The sequence below is a fragment of the Lampetra fluviatilis genome, chromosome 63 (genome assembly GCF_964198595.1).
Source record: "Lampetra fluviatilis chromosome 63, kcLamFluv1.1, whole genome shotgun sequence".
Taxonomy (NCBI): Eukaryota; Metazoa; Chordata; class Hyperoartia; order Petromyzontiformes; family Petromyzontidae; genus Lampetra; species Lampetra fluviatilis.
Genome location: NC_136337.1, coordinates 4,805,042 through 4,821,505, shown reverse-complemented (window position 1 = coordinate 4,821,505; position 16,464 = coordinate 4,805,042). Strand labels below are relative to the sequence as shown.

The 16,464-nt window shown below is 52.0% G+C and overlaps 1 protein-coding gene across 6 annotated transcripts; it reads left to right on the top strand.

Moving 5' to 3' along the window:
- The first annotated feature begins 574 nt into the window (after positions 1 to 574).
- Positions 575 to 14,502, top strand: ADRM1 (ADRM1 26S proteasome ubiquitin receptor). 6 transcript variants are annotated; one of them, XM_078881995.1, is made up of 9 exons: positions 575 to 1,089; positions 3,214 to 3,330; positions 5,387 to 5,519; positions 6,857 to 6,937; positions 7,975 to 8,020; positions 8,408 to 8,757; positions 10,216 to 10,376; positions 11,060 to 11,165; positions 11,743 to 14,502. In XM_078881995.1, exons 1-9 carry the CDS (start codon positions 874 to 876, stop codon positions 11,871 to 11,873), a joined length of 1,341 nt encoding a protein of 446 aa, XP_078738121.1. In that variant the 5' UTR covers positions 575 to 873; the 3' UTR covers positions 11,874 to 14,502. The 6 variants fall into 6 exon arrangements, with proteins under 6 accessions (XP_078738121.1, XP_078738123.1, XP_078738120.1 ...); XM_078881997.1 differs by having other exon boundaries at positions 7,972 to 8,020; positions 11,063 to 11,165; XM_078881994.1 differs by having other exon boundaries at positions 7,972 to 8,020.
- The last annotated feature ends 1,962 nt before the right edge of the window (positions 14,503 to 16,464 follow it).

Below are 16,464 nucleotides of genomic sequence, written 5' to 3'. Positions count from 1 at the left end.
CTGCTTGCGTTGTGGCCGAAACGTCGTGAGAATTGTTTTATTATGTTTTATTTTTATTATTTTATTACTTCCCTTCTACGTGACTTTACCGAAAGAACCAAGAAGATGAATCCCTGCAGTCACGAAAGCTTTAAATCGAAATTTAAATCATTATCATTATCAAAGTTGTTTCTTTTTGTTTGCATTTTGACTGCTTGTGTTGTGGTTATTGCAAACATGATGCCTTGTATAAAGGTGTCAGTTTTTGTACCAGTTGAAAGGGTAAAAACCTATTACTATTTACCGAAAGAACCAAAGTTTAATTCTTGCAGTCAGGAAAGCTTCAAATCAAGTTTAAACGAAGTTGCTAATAAAACCGCTAATTTAAAAAAAACTTTTTTACAATCGAAACGTCGTATTCTATTATTTAATTTATTTTTTAAACATGTTTATTCTCTCGCAAATCGCCGCGGTCTCCCAGCCCCCACTGCCCCCCGCGGCCCCTCCCCCCTGGCCTACACCCCACCCCACCCCCCTTGGCGGTGCCGCCACCGCCATTACCGCCAAACGTCATTTCCGCCCGTTAACCCGGAAGTGGAAACGGCGTGGAACACAAAGTGCTGTTTCATCGCTGTCACTTGCGCTCGTCTCGCTCGCTCGCTCGCACCAAACACGGGAGAGGGAGATACAAAGACGCGCGCGCGAGCCACCGAGAGTAGCCAGTGAACGTGTATAGAGTAGAGGGAACGCAAGGCAGGTGGAGGCTGAACCAGCAGCAGAGGGGTGGAGGAGCAACGCACGTGTCTGCCCGTCGTGTCTCCGTGCGTCTGCCCTGCTCGTATCCACGTCTCTCTTTCTCTCCCCGTGTCCTCTCGCTCTACCGCGTGTCGCGCGATGTCGTCTTCCTCGGGCGCGCTCTTCCCGAGCGCCGTCGCCTCGAGTCGCGGCGCCGCCTCCAAGTACCTGGTGGAGTTCCGCGCGGGCAAGATGAGCTTGCGTGGCGGTACGGTGACTCCCGACTCGCGCAAGGGCCTCGTGTTCGTTCACCAGAGCGAGGACGCGCTGCTGCACCTATGCTGGCGCGACCGCACCACGGGCCAGCTCGAGGAGGCAAGGCCGAACTCTTCTCACACGGCACAGACGCGCGCACCTATGGGACACGCGTAGACACAGCACAAATAGCCAGTCGCAGACACGGCATTGTAGCGACACGACATCTCCGTAGCCACACAAAGACACCGCTGCATAGCCACACAGACACCTGTAGAGACAGCGACATAGCCAGATACACCTGTAGCCATGCACAGACACCGCGCCGTAGCTACGTACAGACAGCACCGTAGCCACACAGACACGACTCCATAGCCACACAGACAGCTCCATCGCCACACACAAACTCCTGTAGACACAGCACCATATCCACAAACAGACGCCTATTGACACGTAGACACACCACCATAGCCAGTCACACATATAGACACGTAGATACAGCACCGTAGCCACACACAGACACCTGTAGACACAGCACCATATCCACAAACAGACGCCTATTGACACGTAGACACAGCACCATAGCCAGTCACACCTATAGACACGTAGATACAGCACCGTAGCCACACACAGACACCTGTAGACACAGCACCATATCCACAAATAGACGCCTTTTGACCTGTAGACAGCACCATAGCCAGTCACACCTATAGACACGTAGATACAGCATCGTAGCCACGCACAGACACTGCTCCATAGCCACAGACACACCTATAGACACAAAACCATGGCCACACACACACAACCATAGCCACACACATAGACACACCTATAGACACACGTAGACGCACCACCATAACCACACAGCATCATAGACACGCGGCCATGAAGAGCAACCATAGCGTCACAAAACTTAATTTGCCTTTAGGGGCGGTATTTGCTACGTAATAATTATGATGTACATTATTTTGGAAACACGAACGATTAAGTTACAGGAAATTCACAGTTTATGTGGCTTAATAATTGTTACATTGTTATCACAGTTACATTCACGAGACATCGCTTACAAGATATACTCCTCAACGATGCAGTTGGTATTCACTCTGTCATGCTCACAAGCTCAAGGTTGTTATGAAGGAAGGCGCTACTGTCTTTCACAGTCTAAACTAAAACTATACTCTATTATCTTTTACCAGGTAAGGCCCACTGAGCTATATAGCTCTTTTTCAGAAGCGACCTGGCCACAAACGATAGCTCAATGACGTGGCTTACCACGTGGGAATTAATAGTAGCCAAATGCTCAAAACGCATGTTGAACTTAAATGTGGAGGGGGAAAACCAGAGGATCCGGAGAAAAATCCACGCAACCATGGGGAGAACACGCAAACTCCAAGCAAATATACAGGCGTCATGGTTTGGAATCGAATCCACGACCTCCTTCATACCAGGCGGGGTAGTTAACATCTCGCCACCTGGTGTCTATTCGGGGGGGGAGGGGGAGGCGCGATGACTGCTGCTATGTGTAGTTCCTTTTGAGTAATTTACAGGGCAATTTTATAATTTGGCACATTTTGGACCATGACACTCACAAAATGGCTCGCTCGTTTCGAGCGTCGTCGGGAGATCTTTAACGTCCATTGCCAGCAAAGCAGACGGCGCGTAGTATTTAACGGTTAATACGCACACAGCAGTAATTCCCAGGGCGGCCTGTTCGTTTGAATATGAAGACAATCTGCAACGGGCGTTGCGACCACATGCCAGAGGTCGCATTCGGGTACCCGATACCCGTACCCTACCCGATACCCGGCTACCCGTACCCGGCCGGGTACGGGTACCCGTTTGCGACCCTGGTGCGGCTGGGTACGGGTAGACCGTGAGTCACTGGTGAGTCACCGTTTGTCACTAATTTCCCAACGTCTTGTCTCTTCTCACAATTCAAGTTCCTAGAATCAACCCACCCGCGCCTGCAACATGGCTTCATCCCAGAGGTCGCAATCGGGTACCCGATACCCGTACCCTACCCGATACCTGGCCGGGTACGGGTAGCCGGGTATCGGGTAGGGTACGGGTACCCGTTTGCGACCCTGGTGCGGCTGGGTACGGGTAAGGAATCAAAACCCGTTTGCGACCTCTGCCACACGCCAGCTCCGTGCCACGTGACCACCCGGCCTCCCTCTGCCGCCGCCGTTGGGCCTTTTGCTTTTTTTGCTTGTGATCTAAGAAGCCCACGCCGTGTCCGCGCAGGATCTGATCATCTTCCCGGACGACTGCGAGTTCAAGCGCGTGCCGCAGTGCACCACAGGCCGCGTGTTCGTGCTCAAGTTCAAAGCCGGGTCCCGGCGACTCTTCTTCTGGATGCAGGTGAGAGACTTGCTCAGCTTGCTCAGGCCCTCCCCTCCCCGCCACCTCGTCGCCAACACCACGACACGCGGCAGCAGTCGCTCACACTGCCACTGTAGCTCGCCACCACGCACCCGCCCGCCATCGACACCACGCACCGCTCGTCCTCGCCACCCCTCACAACTCACCATCACCTCGTCACCATGTACCCTCGCCACGCCTCACAACTCGCCGTCGTTCATCCTCAAGACACCCCTCACCAGTCCCTCCAGAAAAACGCGATTATGCGATCGCAAGATTTCACGCAAAATCAGCCAAAGTCCGCATATTTATGCGGGGGGCGCGTTTTTTCAAATACGCCGCACTTTCGCCGCATAAATTGCAGATTTCCACGCGCAAAATATGCGGGCTTGCATGATTTCATAATCCCTGCATTTTCGTTGCAAAAAGTCATATATATCTTAGCAGAAAGTTGAAAAATGTTGCGTTTACTTCACACAAGCGCAGCCATTTCCCCTGTTGCCATGGGAACGTTATGAAGTGACGTCACTGATTACGCGACATCATTGAAAAGCTGCAAACCCCGCGATGCCAATGAAACCATGATGAAGCCCGCAAATCTTTCTCATTTGCCAACAAACATAAGCGCAAAAGACCGCGCAAAGCAGTTCCCCAGTGTGTTACATGACAGTGGGGGCAAATTATTTTGCATAGCTACCTCTGTAAAGTAAAACAGGAAGCACACATTTTATTTTTTAATATTTTATTTATTCATTTTTACAGAAGTTGTAGCATATTCATTTTGTAAAGCTACAGAACTTGTTCGACTCAATGTTTTGTAAGTTTGAGCCATCTGTTTGTTAAGGTCTGAAATAAAACAAGATGAGAACTTAAATATTCCCAGCACTTTCTGTGATGTAGTATGCTTGCTTATCATAGGAAGTAATAAGAAATGACTCTTTACATTAAAGTAGTAGCCTAGTGAATAGGGTGTTGGGGGAATCACTTTTTTTAATCTTTTTCATCAAACCGCAGTTTTTGCAAGTTCCCGCAATTTTTGCAAGTTCCCGCAATTTTTGCAAGTTCCCACAATTTAATCGCATAAAATTGCACAAATATCCCGCATATTCCATCGCATTTTTAAAGAAAACGTGCCGCATAATCAACGATTTTTGCCCGCAACAATCACCAAAAAACTCCGCGTTTTTCTGGAGGGACTGCCTCACATCTCGCCCTCACCTCACCACTACTCTCTCCATCACCACCACACCCTCACCACCCCTCACAAGTTACCTCCCCCTCGCTACCTATCACCTTCACCTTTCTGCACAACTGGCCAAAACTCGCCCTCATCAGAACTCATCACTACTCACCACAACTCGGATAACTCACCACTCATATAGAATTGAAGCTTTCGTGACTGCAGAAATTACTATACTCATTGGTATGTAGAAATAAAATATAACTAAATAAAATAAAATAAATCCCGACGTTTCGAACGCAACAAAAGCGATCATCATCAGGTGAAAATGGGGTAAAACATAGCGAGGCAACACATAGGGGGACATCACGCTCATAGCACATAGAGAACGGTAAACTGCACGGAGGAAAATTCAACAAAAAGATGAGAGGCAAGCACTCAACAACCCTAGAAACAAAATGAACATAATTCATTATGTTTCTAGGGTTGTTCAAGTTAATTTATTAGGTATAGCCCTGTGAGCCATTCGGCTCTTGAATCGGGTGCAACCGCAACAAACAAAAAACTAAAACATGAACAAGAATACATCTTATAGTGACTATGTGCAAACAGAAAATCCAAGAAAATTTTTCAGTTTACCGTTCTCTATGTGCGTGATGTCCACCCTATGTGTTCCCTCGCTATGTTGTACCCCATTTCCACTTGATGACGAACGCTTGTGTTGCGTTCGAAACGTCGTGATTTATTTTAATTTTATCTTATTTAACTCCCCACTCCTCACCCACATGTGACCTCCGTGGTCTGTGATCTCCCACCACTTGCCCCGATCTCCCCCCACGTGCCCTCATCTCCCCCCTTGTGCTCCTCTTGTCGCAGGAACCCAAGACGGACAAGGATGACGAGTTGTGCAAGAAGGTGAACGACCTGCTCAACAACCCTCCCGTGCCGGGCTCGGTCGGGAGCGGATCGTCCTCGCACGGACTCTCCAGCGACCTGGCGGCCCTGGGCGGTATGGCCGGGGCAGGGGTTGCTCACCGCATCGTGGGGAAGGCGGCAGGGGGGGGCGGTCACCCTGTCCCTAAATCACCATGCCACGTGGCAGTGGCACTGGGAAAACCACCACAGGGCACACTAAAGATCCCCCGTATAGTCTCAACAGACTGTTGGGGCAAGTGCTGTTAGCGAGCAGCACCTATGAAGGCCGGCACGGCACACGAGGGGGTGGGTGGCTACCACCACGCCCGATCACCTTTTTCTCCCGAGTGGCGATGTTTACACACCGCACCAGGTTCATTTGAGGTAGAGTCGACCTAGCGGAGGCCCAGGACCAGTTCAGATAATCGTCACTGGTAATGGCTGTGACCGGGAATTGAACTCGGGTCGCCGGGCATGTAGCGTGGCGCCGCTAACCACTGCGCCTCCATTCCCCACAGGGCTCACCACACGGGGGTGGGGGGGGGTTCTGTCACTCGTACTGCACACCGCACCAGGGGATCACCCACTCACACCGGGCCCGGCTAGGGAGCCTGCTTGCCTGCCGAGCCGATATCGATTCGCTCTTCCCCCGAGATGCATTTATTTAGCGAATGCTTTTACACACAGCACCAGATACACTAGAAAAATTAATAATTAAATTGCTACTTTTTACGTCATTTTCATATGTGAGTGGACGTCGGCCTACGTAACCACAGAGCCATGTGACAGCCTCCTCCTCTAGCACGTGCATGGCGACCGGTCTGCCCGGCACACTCTGATGCACGTCACAGCTGGAGACGCAATTCATTTTTTCACTTCAAACTGCAAACCTCTGCAATAGGCGACAAACACACTACCGCTGGGCCACGTCACCGCCCCTACGAATGCGAAGAGCTGTGCGTGAAATTTCGATTTAAAGCTTTCGTGACTGCAGGGATTCATCTTCTTGGTTCTTTCGGTAAAGTCACGTAGAAGAGAAATAATACAAATAAAACATAATAAAATAATTCGATGTGGCCGAAACGTCGTGATAATTATTTTATTATGTTTTATTTTTATGGCCGAAACGTCGTGAGAATTATTTTATTATGTTTTATTTTTATTATTTTATTACTTCCCTTCTACGTGACTTTACCGAAAGAACCAAGAAGATGAACCTAATTACTATGAGCTTGCCTCCGTGTCGCTGCGCGTGGTGGGACAGTGTCCCCAGGGCTCCTCCACAATGCTTCTCAGATTCCTCCACACTATTCCTCCTCTCCTCCACACCACTGCACCTCTACTCCGCACTGCTCCTCCACGCTACTCTTCCTTGCAAGGCGCCGCTGTGTCGCACATTGTGCAGTTGTGCCCGCTTCTTGGCAGGTGAAGGAGGCCTGCAGAGCCTCCTGGGCAACATGGACCAGCAGCAGCTGATGCAGCTCATGGGCGCCAGCGGTCTTGGCGGGCTTGGTGAGACCTTCCACCTTCTGCTCACTCGCTCTCCCCTCTCACTGCCGCCCCCTCGCTCCTCCCTCTCACCCTCCCCCCCTCTCGCTCCCTTGTCTCCCCCCTCGTGTGGGTTTTCTCCGGGCTCCCTAGTGTACTCTGTCATGCGTCCTCTCTAAGGGTGCCGCAGTGGCGAGATGCAGGAGGTCATGGGTTCAATCCCGACCCAAATGTCTCTCACCGTGATCGCATGGATTTTTCTCCATGTCCTCCGGTTTTTCCCTCCACATTTATAATCAACATACGTTCAGAGTATTTGGCCGCTATAAATGTCCACGTGATAAGCCACTTCGTTAAGCTATCACTTGTGGCCAAGTCGCTTCATAGCTCAGTGGGCCTTACATGGTAAAATAAAAATGAATTGATTGATGTAGCTTACCAAGGGATTGGCCGAGCACTCGAATGTGGAGCTCTCCAGAGCCTCGGAGTTCTCGGCCAAGGGATGCCCGTAACTCCGGCCTTAAGAGCGGGTGACCATTAGTGACCGCCTAGGCCAGGGGTCGGCAACCAAAATAACAAGAAGAGCCATTTCTTTCCAATTCGGTACAAAATTCAGTATTTCAAGAGCCGCAATACATACGTACATATCGTCAAGAAGCAGCCCGTAAAGAGCCGCATGCGGCTCCGGAGCCGTAGGTTGCCGACCCCTGGCCTAGGCTAAGCTGTTGGGCACGTTTCGAAAGGAGCACATGACTAGAGGTTTAGTGGGCTAGAGGAGTAGATGACTAGATGAGTGGATCGCAGGAGGAGTAAATGACAGTAGAGTTTTTTTTTACAGCTGGGTGCTGATCACTCACGAATACTTTGGTCAAGCGTTCGGCTGCGTGAATACCATCAGGCAGCACGAAAGACTGGGGGCATGTTCACCTTCAGTGGGGCTCATCGGTTGAGCCATGCCCAGCTGGAGATGTCAGAGAGAGAGAGGGCCTGGAGTGAAAGGGCAAGGAGTGTCGCGTAACCCACTAAGCGAGCGTGTGCGTTTTGTTTGTCGTCATGAGGAGGACTCGGGGCCCTGGCCGGACTGCTGGGATCTGGTCACTCGTCGGGGTGAGTTCCTTCCCTCGCACCCTCCCTCCCTCCCCCCTGCATCTCCACAGCAAGTGCAGGAACTCCCCCGTTTAACGCGCGTTCGCACGTAACATTTTTTGCTGAACAACGCATCGCTGTCCTCGTGGGATGTACTGATATTCTGAGAGGCGCGTGGGTGTTGGCAGCATTGTTCGTGGGTGTTGGCAGCATTGTTCGGTGATGCTGGAAGCTGGTGCTGTAGTACTGGCACTGTAGTAGTGATGCGCGCGCTGTGATACATGGCTTGCCTTCCTCTTTCTCAGTCACCACACCAGTTCGGGATCGAACCCGCGACCTCCTGCGTACCAGGCGAGAGGTAGTTAATATCTCGCCGCCGTTGCGTGACCGCGCTTGTCCTCTTCGCAGCTCGCGGGGCCAGGTGGGTTCCCTGGCACGCTCCGTCTCCTCGGCCCGCCCTGCCGCCGCCTCGGCCTCCTCGGCCTCAGCCTCTTCCTCCTCCTCCACCGCCACCACCACCACCACCACGACCACTGCCGTGCCGACCGCCGAGACCCCCCCGTCGGTCACGCCGGTCCCACCAGTTACGCCAGTCCCCACCGCCGCCACCGCCACGCCCGTCCCCGCCACTGCCCCCACCATGCTGCCCACCGTGCCAACCGCGGTGCCCACACAACCCATCCAGCTGTCGGACCTGCAGAGCATCCTCACCAGCATGAACGTGCCCACGTCACCGGGGGCCACGGCCACGCAGCCCGGTAAGTGTGGCTCGTAACGGCCGTGTCCGGGTCACTAAGCCGGCACGTCCTGAGGACCTGGGGATCGAGCCCCATAGTAGAGCCGGGTGTCTTGAGGCAGGCTTACAATGACCGCATCAGAACCTCAGCCAGCAGCAACTCTTTGAGGGGACCTGGGTTTGAGCCCTGTTCGCGTGGTGGCCAAGGTGTCCAATGGTGATGAAATGTTTCGGAGCGCTTAACCAGCGCTGCTGTGCATCTGGGTTTTTTTTATTTGAACACGCGAGCTTCACGGCACGGGTTTCCCTCCAGGTTTTCTAGTTTCTGCGACATGGCTAACAACAACAAACATACAATGTGACTGGCATTGTCCATAATATTCCAATGCAGGACTCTTTGAATAAGAGCCTTAGTACCGGGAATGGCCTTCCTGGGTAGGTTAGTGATTATCACCGTTGAAACTAAACGATGAAACTGTTTTTGTTTAAACAGGTAAGGCCCACTGAGCTGTATTGCCGTTTCTCTCGGAAGCGACCTGGCCTCACATGATAGCTCAACAAAGTGGCTTATCACGTGGAAATGTATAGCAACCAAAATACTCTCGACGCATGTTTATAAATGTGGAGAGAAAAATCAGACGACTCGGAGAAAAATACACGCAACCAAACTCCAAATATGCAACAGGCATCGTCGTGGTTGGAATCGAACCCAAGACCTCCTGTATACCATGCGAGGTAGTTAACATCTTGCCAGCCGCCATCAAGAACGCTCCTCCACCGCTGACGTGTGTTGCCTCTCTCGTTGCCAAGTCACACGGGGAATGGTTCGCTCTCCCGAGTCGATGTTGAGCCGCCGTTTCCACGCAGTGATCGCGCGGCTTGGGTAACGAGCGACGCTGCGCACATCAGCGGCGGTTGGAGCAGCGCTCTTGAGGATGACTGCTCGGTTGTTGCTCTGCGGGCGGTTAAATTCCGTCGTTGTTTAGCGTGTAACCTATAACATTCTGGCGAATTGCCCAATGATGCTGGATGCAATTACCAGCGAAACGTCGTACTTAAATTGTAAATGTTGTGGTTTCACGCTTCAACACACAGGTGGGCTAAAGCAGTGAACTATTTGTCTTTTGTCAACGTGACACTTTTTTACTGATTGGCCGTGTCGGGTGGTCGAGGGTTACGACACATTTATAAATAACGCGATCTAAACCCAAAAACGTTGATTATGAATAATATTGGTCGCGAAAGCCTACGTATTAAACTAACCTGTAACCTCTTTAACTGAGAGAACCAAGAGACGGCTCTCTGCCCCGGTTCTCAGCTCGACTGGACCTGCAATCCAAAGGTCGCCGGTTCAATTCCAGGGGAGGGGGGGGCTAACCGGTGTACTTGTGACTGTCATTCCACTGGATTTGCTCCCCGGTTCCTGACTTTTGGAACCCCCTCCACCCCCCGATACCCCGATTCCCCCCTGGGACTTCAGCCCTGGACCTGGCTGCGGTGCTCACGCCCGACATCATGGCACCCATCCTGGCCAACCCCGAGGTGCAACAGCGGCTGCTGCCGTTTCTGCCGGCCGGAGAGGCCCTGCCCCTGTCGCCCGACGAGATCCAGAGCACGATGAGCTCCCCGCAGTTTCAGCAGGTGAGGGGCAGTACCCAGCCACCCTAAACCACACCCCTCCACCCGCCCTCCCCTGCCGTGTGTGAGGAGTGTGTGTGTAATAAAGGTCGTGGAAGCGACTTCTGGAATCCGGTCTTTATTTGTCTTTCTTTACAACACTCCTTCACGCTGCTGACAGACAGCGTGAGAGGGATAGAGAGAGGGAGAGACACGCGCAGCCACGTGGCAGCCTGGACCCCCGCTCTCGCGTGGCCTCTCCCTCCGTTCGTTCCAGTTCTGACCACGTGTTGTTCGTCTCCACCCCTATTTACTACCCGGGTCACGTGGTACCTTTCCACCAATCCTGGTTAGCCTCTATGGAATCTTCCAGACTCCATCGTAGGCTCCCGGGACCACGCCCCTGACTCGTCTCCCCATTGGCTGTGGCTAAAGCCAGCAGAACCAATCCTCTATTTACAGATGTCACCTTCCGGTTACGTCAGAGCCACGCCCCTAGGCTTCCCCCCATTGGCTATGGACCTGGACCGGCAGAGCCAATCATCGTGACAAGTTGTGATCCGTCAGCGGCCCGGATATATCCTCACATTACATGTGTATAAGCTTGTGTGCCCATTTGCATGAGTGTATCCGTGGCTCTCATGCCCCCTCTCTATGCCCAGCTGTGTAAGTTTAACCGTGGCTCCCTCGCCGCTCTTTGTGCCCAGCAGGCCATGAGCATGTTCAGTGCCGCGCTGGGGTCGGGGCAGCTGGGTCCGCTCATGTCCCAGTTTGGGCTCCCGGATGAGGCCGTCCAAGCAGCCGGCCATGGAGGTGATTACACTGCTCATCACCAGCACCACCATCATAATCTCCAGCACCAGAACCACCATTCTCGCCCACCACCACAAGCAATACCATCTCTAGCACCGGCACCACCATCATCTCTTGCACCATCACCAGCACCACCGTCATCTCCAGTAGCACCACCACCATCATCAGCAGCACTGCCGTGTTGTGTGAAGTATTTGCCTTGTGCAGTATGAGTGTTTATGTTTTGTATAGGTAGTAGTGTGTAGTGCAGTATTAGTGTGTGTAGTGCGGAATTTGTGTATCGGTGCAACGTTATACGCTTACACAGGAGGTACTAAGGCGTTACGAGACACGACGCACACTCGCGTAATGTAATTTGCTTTTCGCATGCCCTCGAGAAGGAGAGGCGCTCCTAGTTGGACGGTGCCACCACCGAACTGGGCGGCATTGAAGCTCCGCCTTCTTCCAATCACCTCTGTGGTCTGCGCGTCGTGAGTGCTGTTTGTATTTATCCTCCTGCCCTCCCGTGTTCCACCTCTTCCCCCCTCTCAAACCCCCCCCCCCCCCACCACCCTCGCCCACCTTCCTTCCCCCGTAGACGTTGAAGGATTTGCTCGCGCCATGCAGGGCCGGCCCGGTGGCGCCGGCCCCACGGAGGGAGCGCCGAGCGGCGACGTGGAGCCATCCGGAGACAAGAAGGACGAGGAGGAGGACATGAGTTTAGATTAACGGGACCGCGCCGGGCCCGGTGCTTGGCCCCAGGCCGCACCCGAGTGACGCTCCGTGCCGGGTCTCTCTCTGCCGCCATTCCCGTGCTCCCGTGTTGTCACTCGGCTGCCGCCCGTTCTGATTCGAAACGAACGCTCTCCCATTTTTATCGGGTCGATTCTCCACACCTCTGTTTTTGTTGATGTTGTTGCTGCTGCTGCTGCTGCGTCTTCGCCGCATGTCTGGGTAAAGTGGGGCGGCCGTGAGTGTGACCTTGACCTGATTCCGTGTGTGGCGTGAGTCTTCACAGAGCACCACAAAGAATCGCACTGGCTCGATGCGGTGATGCCATCGCTCACGATCGTTCCGTACCCCCCCCTCACGGCCTTTTCTTCTACAACCACTTTTTTTTTTACAAGTCGGGACAACAATAAAGGTAGAGACATGATTGCAAGCTCCTTGGTAAACATTGGCGGCCGTGCGACGAACATACTCTTGACGACATCGGAGCATTCTTTGCCGTCGTCCATCTGGGGCAAGCCTCCCAGCAAAGTTGGCCTGGTTCAAGCCCGGCACTGGGACGGCATTATTATATCGATTTGGCATTGACACAACCCAAGCGAAATAGCTTTGTGATTACTCGTCTTTAATTGTTTTGCAACGGAGACCTACCAAACGGTAGTCGAGGTGGCAGCAATTGTTTGATGCGTGTGTCTAGTTGCAGGTGTTTATCTCGGCGCAGCACAGCCGGCTTGCATAGCGAGCGGTGACGGTGCCGTTGTGAACGCATGCTCCACGTTACACGGCTGCTCATTGGTCCGGCTACACCACTTCATACCGTACCGTGCACCGTACTCACCACACACCCCCCACCTTGCACCACTCACCGCACCGTGCACCACACTGGCTACATACCTCACCATGCACACCACACGCACCGCACCGTACACCACTCCACGCACACATTCCACTATGCACTGTGCCCCAATCCACACACCTTGCAGTGCACCACACTGCACACCACACCGTGCACCACGCTCGCGGCACATAACCCACCATGCACCAATCCTCACAGGACGTGTGTGCTGGTTGTCGGGACATCTTGACAATGATTTCCAGGCTATGGACATAGAGAGACAAAATCTTTGCCCTCTTTCGTGCTTAATGACTGTTACCTTGGTTCACCCTGCAGCGTGCATGGTGCCAAAATCTGGACTGTGACGTGACCTGGCAATAGAACGCTTCCACAAAATATAAAAAGGACGTGTGTTATTTTGTCATTGCAATCAGATAAACTTTTGATACCAAATTGCTCCAACGCTTAAACCAACAAAATTTACACACTCTAACTGGTGTTTGCCGAACATCTCGTTGCGGGGAAAATTACCGGCAGATCACTCGATTGGGATCGCACGCAGCAGCAGTAGCATTATCATCATAGTCCCTCCTGTTAAAATCACAACCACGCACACAGGACCCTCCCGAAAAAGAGTTGTGTGGCTCTCCTGGGTAAAACAAAACGCGTCTTAAAATAATAACTTGCATTTAAAAGGACGTATTGGAGCTGTGTGTGGGTGGCTCATGGGGAAGGTGATGCCCATGCTTAAATCAACCGAGCCCACAATTCTGAACACCTGGGTTTGTATCAAAGATTTGGCTTCCTCCCCTAATAAAACCAGGTTCTCAAGTACAGCCCCCCCCCCCCCCCGTGACTGCACCGAAACGAAATCGCAGCAATGGTTTGTTTGATTTTGCGCCCTTCAAACGCAAAAAGCGACTGGCGTCACACCTCGGCGCATTTGAAAGGGGCACCCCCAGCAGCAGCTGTCCCTGTGTGACGAGGTGAATCGGCATCTGGCCTGCATTCGTGCATTACCCTGCCAGCAGGGAGCTATGTATTTGCTATGTGTAATCCCAATTGAGTAATCGGTAACAATACTGAACGTTGTCTTTTCATTTGGCCGATTCCACGCCTGAAGGGTGTACAGGCGGCTTGCTATCTTCCACACTCTCTCTGAAGGCCTGCTGTTTGGCGGTCGTGTTGAGAACCCCGTATTGGAGAGGAGACATGTATCGATGTGGTTCTGCGACTTCATCGCTTGACCGGACGACGCGAGACCTCTTGCAGTCGGAGTCTCAAAAGGGGGGTGGGGGGAGTGGGGGAGGGACGAATCGTGTGCACGTAGTGACACTGAAGGAAACAACCAAACGCTGGCTTGGCCTTATCGAGACCCCTGGCACAAGGATAATTGAGTGATAATTTGTCATACAGATCCACAAACGCAAGAGTTTTGAGGGGTTGGGGAGGGGGAATGTCACCATCCCATCAAGAAACTAACAAAACTGTTGACCGACCAGATTAAATTGTCCTTGGGACTCATTGGTGCCGTACAACTTTCGCTGCAGACGTCTGTGTGTGTGTCCTGTATACGGAGAGAGGACATTGGGAGGGGCCACATTTTCTCAACAATTTGGGTTGGTAGGCCGAAATGACAAAATGGCCACGTTCAGTTATTTTGAGCTGGTGGTCTGGATAAGGCTGAGACGGTTTAATACAACTATGCTGCACACGTGCCTGTGTGTTTAATTTGTGTTTTTTTTCGAGCCCGCATTAATTTGTCTTGTGATGACTTCTCAGAATTTACAGGTTTGAACGATAAAAAAATATATACTTGTACTGAAGAAAGCGCCTTGTTGCTGGCAGTCCCAACTCCACGGAGGCTACGATCGGTCACAGGCGCCGTTTTGGGAACCATAGCAAAATCCCACCACCGGCTGTGTGTCTCTCTTTGACATTGCGTCTCAATTACTCTTATTAAAGATATCGGTAGGCTTGTGCTAAACGTTTCACATTCAAGTGTACGTCCCTCGCATTTTTTTGAGTTATAATTCTCAATAAAATTAACACAATATCATTGCGTGTGTTTTCTATCCTTTACTTAAGGCACTTTGATTAGTCGCAGGGGTCGGCAACCTGCGGCTCTGACCATGGAAGTCCAGTTCACCATGGAAATCCAGTTCACCGTGGAATTTCAGTTCACCATGGAAATCCAGTTCACCATGGAAATCCAGTTCACCATAGAAGTCCAGTTTATCATAGTTCAGTTCACCATGGAAATCCAGTTCACCATGGAAATCCAATTCACCATGGAAATCCAGTTCACCATGGAAATCCAGTTCATCATGGAAATCCAGTTCATGTAAATCCAGTTAACTATGGAAATCCAGTTCATGTTAGTCCAGTTTACCATGGAAGTCCAGTTCACCATGGAAGTCCAGTTTACCATGGAAATCCAGTTCAACATGGAAGTCCAGTTTTCCATAGAAGTCCTGTTCACCATGGGAGAACAATTTACCATAGAAGTACAGTTCATCTGCAGGGGTTCAGCAACCTGTGGCTCATTAATGACCGCCGTCTTGTATTCACATGCATATTGCGGCTCTTGAAATATTTAGGGTTTTTTGACCGAATTTAATCTGAGGCTTATATCCCACCCCCCAAGTAAAGCCCATTGAACTAAGGATATATATTTTAAGTGGACCACTCGCCCAGTACACAACATCAAAGCATTCCACCTCTTCTTGGTTCTTTCGGTAAGGTCACGTAGAAGGGAAATAATAAAAATAAAACATAATAAAATACAATTATCACGACGTTTCGGCCACAACACAAGCAGCCGTCCTCAGGAAGCAGCCGTCCTCAGCAGAGGTCGCAACTGGGTACCCGATACCCGGCTACCCGTACCCGGCCGGGTACGGGTAGCCGTTTGCGAGCCTGGTGCGGCCGGGTACGGGTAGGCCGTGAGTCACTTGTGAGTCACCGTTTGTCACTAATTTCGGGTAGGGTACGGGTAGGGAACGGGTACCCGTACCCGGCCGGGTACGGTTACAGTTACCCATTTGCGACCCTGGTGCGGAATCAAAACCCGTTTGCGACCTCAGGTCCTGAGAAGGACGGCGAGTCAGAGGAGTTCCAGGGCCTATCTGCCAGTCTTCTTCACTGGTTCTTCCCTCCTTAGCTCCCCAACACTGAACCACGAGCCCTCTCGTTCCCCGCCTTTTATACCAATTTGCCACCGAGGGGTGGGGCTGTGTGGGATCCCAGCATCCCCCCACAGCCCCCCCAGGGTGGTAACCGTTTGCGGACGTGGATGTGGACACCCCTGTGAGCTTGTCCGTTGCCCTCCCGTAACACCCCTACACTGGCTAGACAAATTGTATATTTGTTTGTGATTCTCCCTTGTGATGGGACTTTGTAGGGCGAACTTTGAGATTTATAAGGCCACGGGGTGACCAACAAGGTCCGTATTGGTCTGTAAAAAGGTTGCCACTGAAAAGGGGGTTGACAGGGATGCTTCTGCAACGCTCATGCTTATTTTGACCAACGTTACGGGAAGGGGAGAGAGCTGGGGATTGCGTCTTATACTCGGGTGTAATACGGCAAATGATTCACGTGGTCACAGCATGTGGGGGGAGGGGCCTCAATCCACTCGCTCGACTCTCGGCTGCTCACGCCGCTCTCGACCTCTCTTCCTGCCCCCCCCCACCCTCTGGGGTGTGCGGAGCGCGAGGCAATCGACCAATCACATCGCGCGCTCGACTCGCTCGGCTT

What these genes read in the sequence shown, in the direction of transcription:
- ADRM1 (XM_078881991.1), top strand. Translation starts at nt 874, where the DNA reads ATGTCGTCTTCCTCGGGCGCGCTCTTCCCGAGCGCCGTCGCCTCGAGT. An exon ending in CAGCGGTCTTGGCGGGCTTG is followed by an intron (nt 6,938 to 7,971) that starts GTGAGACCTTCC and finishes TGTCGTCATGAG; the next exon opens with GAGGACTCGGGGCCCTGGCC. An exon ending in GCTCCCCGCAGTTTCAGCAG is followed by an intron (nt 10,377 to 11,059) that starts GTGAGGGGCAGT and finishes CTTTGTGCCCAG; the next exon opens with CAGGCCATGAGCATGTTCAG.